Source organism: Leptidea sinapis, chromosome 14 (assembly GCF_905404315.1).
Source record: "Leptidea sinapis chromosome 14, ilLepSina1.1, whole genome shotgun sequence".
Taxonomy (NCBI): domain Eukaryota; kingdom Metazoa; phylum Arthropoda; class Insecta; order Lepidoptera; family Pieridae; genus Leptidea; species Leptidea sinapis.
Window position 1 is genome coordinate 2,628,105 of NC_066278.1, and position 8,155 is coordinate 2,636,259.

The following is an 8,155-nucleotide window of genomic DNA, read 5'->3' on the forward strand; positions in this document are numbered from 1 at the left end:
ACTTAACTGAGTAGTGGGCATGTTTGTTTCTCGTGTTAACATTATGTTTATCACAGTTTCTAGCAAATTCCTCAATGTGTGCTTATGAATTTAAAGAACATTATCAAGAATATATTGAGAAGTAGCAGTCAAAATGTATATTTTATTTAAATATTTCTATAAATGATTCTTTAGGACCTAGGTTATAAATAGCGCGAAAAGCCCTCTACTGCAGTAAAAAGATGAAATGCAGTTAAAATTGGAAACTATTGATGACAATCCTGTAATACAGTCAGAACTTTGTGTAACTAATCTTTTTTCTGTTTCAGTGATAACAAAACAACCCAAGAGTAAGTTTCTACAAGGAAAATATTAAATTAAACAAAATTTATAAAATGATTTTTATTAATTGAAACAACTATATATATTCAAATACATATGAACAATAAATATATTGCATTAAACTTTACTGTAAACAATCCCTCAAATCTGTTTGATTTTCTTTTAGAACCTGTCGCACATTAACATTTATTCTTGACTGTCCAACATAACTATTAAACGGACTCCACTCCTTTTCATCTATATTCCTATTCATCAACTGTACAATATTCTTGTAGCCGTACTTGAAATCAACATTAGTTTCTTCTATCGGTATCATATCCGTTATGTCATTCCATGGTTGGGTAACTGAAGGCAATATCCTGGGGACAGCGTGATAACAGAGCCTTGCTTCTTCAGACATAATTGCAATGTCTCCACTATTCAATCGTACTGCAGATGGCACGACTGATTTGTCACGCCCCCCAATTAGGAATATTGCTGATTGACCAAAACTGAAACATGAAAATTTATTATTTATTTAATCTAATATATAAAATACTCGTGGTCATGGTGTTAAACTTTGAACTCCTCCAAAACGGCTTGACCGATTCTCATGAAATTTTGTGTGCATATTGGGTAGGTCTGAGAATCGGACATCTATTTTTCATCCCCCTAAATGTTAAGGGTGGTCCTACACGAAATATTTTTTTGAATTTTTTTAGTCAGCGTTAAAAAATACATACAACTTCAAATTTTCACCCATCTACGATCAACAGTTACTTTTGTATCGCTATTTTAATATCGGTAATACAACGTTTGCTGGGTCAGCTAGTAATATTATAAGTTAAATGAGAAATATCAGGTAATACACACCAGACATATTTGATACACTGTGTTGTCTATATAATAGGGATTTGATTTGACTACCCTTTCAGTATGGAACCCAAAAAATTAATACCATGTTATCGACAGTATTACAAAGAAAACTTCCACCTGACACATAACCCAGTAGACTCCTGATACCAATATATTCACAATGCAAGCAATGCAGTTGACCATATGGTGAGCAAGCTTGAGGTATTCAATTCTATTGGTCTCATAATCACAACATATTGTAAGCAATAGCTACAGTAAGCATATATTAAGTCAGTCTTCAAAATTTAAAATACACTCAATGCCTATTAAATGAAGTTTGGCAAGAGTACCTGTACAATATTCAGAGCAGTGGGATCAAAATTCTAAGTAGACTTAAATGTATGATTTGTACAACTTAATATGTTAGTAAAATACATGGTTATTAGTAATTTGATGTAGTTAAGAGGTGATAGGGGTGACAATTTGTGATAATTTTTTCCCCCTTAAACATTATGCAAAAGCAAACCAATTTTTGGGTTATTATGTATTTTAACTAATTTCAAAATACCTAAGTCTAAATGCAACATAAATAAAAATTATTAAAAAGAAGTATCAATTATTTATCTCGTTTCTTCTTCTGATTTCTAAAAACAAGTAAACACTATTAAATATATCATTACACTGTTATATATTATGGCGTCGTACATTATAGCCTCCTTTCAATATCTACCAATAAACACAAAAAACTATCCCAGCGGAGGAACTCGGGGTATATAGTACTTTCATAGCTGGCAACAATTTTTTTTATGGTGTCTGTTTTGTTTACAAAATATTTTGTTGTTTACATTTTGATTGGGCCTACTCACATTCTAAGCGTTATTATTCTAAGCTTTGTAGAATATATTTTGTTATTAATGAATAAATATAAAAAAAACACGATATTATTTCAATATTTTCTTCAACTAAAATACTTAAAAAAAACGTTATGAACCTTGGCTCAATCGTCAACAATGCAAAACGATGAGGAACTTATGTCATAAAATCATCACAAAGGAAGCAGGCAGAAATTGCAAGCTCGCAAACAAGGTTTAATGTGTAGGTACCTAAGCCAACTGCCTAATGCAAACTGGCAGGTTAAGAAAAAAAAAACACAAAGTTTTAAATTTTTTTTTTAATTTTTTGCATTTTTCTTTTAAAAAAGCCAAAAAAAAAATACAACTCAAAAATGTTTAAACTTTTGCATATAGTATGCAGGGTGTTAAAATTATCACAAATGTGTGACTTCCTAACAGGAATATGAATAGCCAATAACCCTGTATGTAGTATATATGTTTCTAACCTGAAGGAGAGCAACGGAGCCTGTAGATTAACTTCAGAATGGTCGGTATGGGCTGACAGAGTTGAGTTCATATGATAATAATTCACAATGGCTGCTTCAGCTTTGAATGTACTGAAGCCTAAACAATTCGCCACAACGTCACAAAGCTCAGCTAAATCTGCTGGAAATGTACCTCTTTCACTTTCATTGTACACCTGAAATTAAGACCATTAACCATATTAATCCATGCTTCCTTATGTGCCATAAATTGCGTGTAAAAAGGCATAGAAGATATTTATTTTCTCAAAATTGATTCCTTTAGAATTATTTTTCATGTCATTTCTAATATACTAGATACTACTACCGCTTCGGTAACAAATACGGTATTACAGACACATGTCAGCTATATTGAAATTAATAAAATATATATCGTGAGTACCCATCATAATATAGGAAAGAACACCATGGTATATGCAAGATCATCAAGGTCATTAGGGTTACCAGGACAATCCAGAGAACCAGGAACAAGTATGTCATTCCTTAAATATTACATGTGCATTAAAAACAATTGGTTAGGGGCTGAATACTGAATGTTTTCCATACAACTGTTTCACCTTCTGCTGAATTCAACTTTTGCAAATACACAAGATATCATCCCCACCTGCTGTGATGTGTAGTGTTCGTCTACAGTGCACTTTTTTAGAAACTTTCTTACACATACAACCAAGCTGTGGAATAAGCTTCCTTGAATGGTGTTTCCAGGATTATTTGACATGAGTACCTTCAAAAAAAGTGTGTACACCTTTCTAAAAAGCCGGCAGGACTCCTGTGATTCCTTTGGTGTTGTAAAAAAATGTGTTCAAAGGTGATCACTTATCATCAGGTGACCTGTTTGTCCCTACTCTTCCATAAAATATAAAAAAAATAGTGTAAGAAAACATAAAATGTTATCATACTATTAATTAATGTTCCTTATGTAATTAGTAATATTATAAATAAGAATTCTGATTTACTTTACTGAACATAATATGCTCTTCTAATACACCAACAACTAATCATATTATATTGTTCAACCATTTTGAGGATTACTATGTCTTTATAGTGAATGGTTGTTCAATTATTTAACTTCCTGCTTGCTCATGTTGCCATATGGCAACTGCATGAGGCCACTGTGTAGTATGCTGTTATGAAGTTAGCGCACAAGACATTTATACAGAGAAATCATAAGAATAAGAACAATTATAAAAAAGGTACAACTCACAAATAAAAAGTACTATCATTTTACTTTTGTGTCCCAATTGTGGTGATATCCAAGTGTACTCCACCTTAACTTCTTCTGTAATTGTCTGTTACATCCATTATTAAAACTTTCCTCCCACCATTCACAATCAGGCAGCTCTATATCAATATTTCTTTTATTACTTTTCTTTGAATATTCCTCTAAACATTTTCTTATCCAGTATCTTTGACCCAAACAATTGAATGGATTTCTTACTATAAGGAAACCAGGATGCTGTTTTAATAATACTATTTTCCATGATGATAGATTATGTAACCCCAATGATTTTGTACGGTCATCTATGGTCTTCCTTATGGATATTTCAATTAGCTGGAAAAAGTATAATAAATTAATAGACATATTAGATTTATAATAATAAAAATTCATACAGTATATCAGTCATATTATTTGATGAAAACTGTTCCGACCATTAGTTATCATATTAGAACCTTTACTAACACATTAAGCCAATTCACAATAAAATACAAGTTTGAACACATTTTTACACACAAATTATCTGGCCCCAAGCTAGCCATAGCCTGTACTATGGATACAAGACAAAGATATATTTAATATGACATAGTTCGACATACATAAAAACATCCATGACTGGAAAACAAACGTCCAAATTTATCATATAAATGTTTGGACCGGGATTCAAACCTGGGACCTTCAGCTCAGTAGGCAGGTTCCTTAACCACGGGGTTTTCAATGTCGTAAATGGTGTGTGTGAATACTGAATAGGTTTCTAAATATTTTAATTAATATTGCATTGCTCCGTGATTATTATAAAAACAAAAGCAATATTAATAGCATGTAGTTAATTACTTACATCTTTCATAGCAATGTTGTTCTCTAATGAAATCATATTCTCAAAGGATGGCATTGGTTCATTTCTCTTGTAATATTTAAATAGTTTCATAAAATTATCATCGCTTTTTAAAGTCATTTTCCAATAATGAAAAATTAATACCTAGCGTATGTACATATTATTCACAGTCGGAACACTTAAACTCTAACGAGATATTATTATTATCAGCCTAGCGAAAGTCTGAAAATAGTGATTGCTTTTTTTTTTTTTTTTTTTAATATTAATTCGTTCTTTCGAACAGGCTATAGCCAGGGGCCTTACTGCCTTGTCGTTAGTATTTTCATTTCTTTGGTATTTATTATTTTCACTATTTTGTTTTACAAAAAGTCCAATCCAGTTTTCTCATTTCATCTTACATTATTTCCATTTTCCTTTTCCAATTATGTATATTCGATAGCGAATATTTATAGTAGTTTCTTTCATCAAATCCAATCCAGTCTTAAAGTCATCAGTTATTTTACCATTTCCGTTAATGTATAATTCTCTAAAGAATATTTTCCATATTTTCCTTTTAGTAAGTCCAAATCCAGTAATATAGTCTCTAATAATTTTCCCCTTTTCTTAAAGTCAAATCCAGTGTAATTTGCATAACTTTTTAGAATAATACCTACCTATTTACATTATCTGTTCAGTTCGCGAATTGCGCTATGCTATTACTAGTTGTATATGTACGAGTTATAACGTATTTACATAATTATAAACAAATTTACAACGTATGTATCTACAAATTACAATGTATTTACAGTACTACATACAAATTTATACAAGGACATATAAGTTGATGTGTCCTTTAATAGATCTATTACTGAGAGCGGGATTATATTGGGTGCACCATATATTTCCAGTAGCTCATCCATCAGCACAAGGCGCTGTATGCCAAAGGACGAACAATCAAAAAAGATGTGATCCAGAGACTGATCTTGTTGCTTATTACAATGGTCACAAAAAGGAGAGGAGACAATTTTTTTGCGATGAAGATGAAAATTCAATCGATAGTGACCAATATGCATTCGTGTTATTGTAGTATAGAACTTTCTGTGAGCGTTATTTTTAAACTTACAAAACCAGGGTGTGCTATTAACGGGATTATCTAACAAAGTATACAAATGAGCCTTATTTTCAACTTCTGTACAATTGTACCAATATCTTCCCCAAAGAAGAGTCATACGCTGTTTTAGATTACTTATTATATCTGTATATGGTATGTTAATGTCTAGATCTTTGCAATCAGGATATAGGGATAGATCGGATATATTAATGATAGTTCTAGCTAGAAAATCAGCGCTTTCGTTTCCTGCTACTCCTATATGGGACGGGACCCAAACGAAATCCACTTTAATATCGATTAAACATAGTTCGAACCACAATTCCTTTATAGCAAAAATGATGTAATTGATGTTAGCACTCATTTTGTTATTTGACAAACTTTTTAACACACTCATACTATCACTAACTATTACCCACTTCTTATTAAGTTGATTTTGTTTCTTAATATGCTTTAAAGCAAAAAGAATAGCGACGGCTTCAGCAGTAAAAATACTGGCATATCTATTAATCTTAAAGCCAATACCCTTCCTAATTTCAGGAAGGTAGATTGCAAAAGAAACATTATTATTGTTTTTTGCGCCATCCGTATAAACAAATTTACAATTAGACCATTCTGACAATAATACATGAACCTCCTCTTTTGAAGTTAAATTTGGATCTATTACAACATTAATTGCAGAATATTTACATCGAAAAGAACCTGCATGGCAGGGAAGTATATCATTATTCCGATGAATATTTAAATCTTGTAGAAATTTAAAAAATGAAGAAAAATCTTGCAAGATAAACAACTGTCTCTGAAATGAAGACGATTGATAAGCAATAAGATTCTTAAGAAGATTGTTCGTCGGCAAGCTATAGAGCTTTAAAATAAATCTTTCTTTAAGATAACTAAATCTAATACACAAAGGAGGAAGGTTGGCCTCGATTTGCATAGCAGCTATTGGGCTAGTTTTAAGTGCACCCAATATTGTACGCATACATTTATTTTGTATTTTATCCAGACTATTAACAATTTTGCTGTCTGCGGCGAAACAATGAAAGCCATATTCAAAATGACTACGAATAAGCGATTTATACAAAATTAACAATATTTTAGGGTCCGCTCCCCACGACGTTGCACACAAAGATTTTAATACATTATAAGCTTTATTCGCTTTAATTATAACACTATCTGTATATTTTTTCCAAGACAGTTTTGGAGTAAATGTTACACCTAGAAATTTTATGTCACATGAAATAGGCAGTGGAATGCCATTGTATAAAATGGGAGGCAATATGATGCGTTTACGACCAATCACAAAGACTTTTGATTTGGTTGGATTTACATTTAAATTAAGATAAGAAAAGTATTGATATAAATTTACAAGTGCTTTATTAATAGTAGCGGCTAAATTAATCAGATCAACTCCCGATACATAGACGACTAAGTCATCTGCATACTGTAGGTTTACTATATTTGGCCCCAAAATAAGGTTCAATCGTCTTATGTACATAATAAAAATTAAAGGAGACAATATTCCCCCCTGACAAACACCTAGAGAAGAGAGTCGTGGTCCATACAAATGTTTATTAAATTTTACATATACTTTTCTGTCAGTCAAAAAGGATTGCATCCAATTTATTATTTTACCTGGTATCCCTAACATTGATAACTCGTCACAAAGCACGGCAATATTTACACTATTGAAGGCACCTGAGATGTCAAAAAATACAGACAAAAGATACTGATTACTTGCTAAACATTGATGCGCATCAAGCTGTAACTGCGCTATACTCTCCCTAGAAGACCGACCTTTGCGAAAACCAAACTGATTATTAGGCAAAAGACAATTTTGTTCTATAAAGAACTCGAGACGTTGTTTTAGAAGCTGCTCAAATATCTTCCCAACACAAGACGTGAGAGCTATAGGTCTATAAGAGTCAGGTAACATTTTATTTTTGTCTGGCTTTAAAACTGGGATTAAACAGTCTGTTTTCCATTCTGCAGGAATAGTATTCTCCTTCCATAGGCGATTAAGATTATTTAAAAAGATGTTGAGACTGTGGCAATTAAGTTTTTTGAGTAAAATATATGGAATGGTATCAAGACCGAAAGATGTATCTCTTCTAGTAAATAAAGCGGATTTTAGTTCTTGTAAAGAAAAAGGCTCTATCAAATATTTATTACTATCATTAACAACATTTACATAGTTAGTTAACTCATTTGATACAAAGTCAGAAGTATACTTTTGTAGAAAATCTGGAATCCAACTATCATTCAACACACTGTCAGGAATGTAAGTTTTGTTAAATTTGCGCATGTATTTCCAAATTGAAGACAAAGGAGTACAACGATTAAATGAATTGCACAAGCCTATCCAGCTATTTCTTCTTTCACTTTTTAAGATAAGTTTTTTTAAAGCCCGCAATCTCTTAAACTCCACATAATTTTCATCAGTGGAGTTGTTTTTAAAATTAATGTAACCATTTTTAGCATTTAAAA

The 8,155-nt window shown here is 31.7% G+C and overlaps 1 protein-coding gene across 1 annotated transcript; it reads right to left on the bottom strand.

Annotated features, from left to right (window-relative positions):
• Positions 1-366: 366 nt before the first annotated feature.
• LOC126968077 (nucleic acid dioxygenase ALKBH1) lies at positions 367-4,795 on the bottom strand. Its single transcript, XM_050812889.1, has 4 exons — positions 4,585-4,795; positions 3,759-4,082; positions 2,495-2,688; positions 367-812 (listed from the first exon to the last, which is right to left on the bottom strand). Exons 1-4 carry the CDS (start codon positions 4,699-4,701, stop codon positions 446-448), a joined length of 1,002 nt encoding a protein of 333 aa, XP_050668846.1. The 5' UTR covers positions 4,702-4,795; the 3' UTR covers positions 367-445.
• Between the last annotated feature and the right edge of the window lie 3,360 nt (positions 4,796-8,155).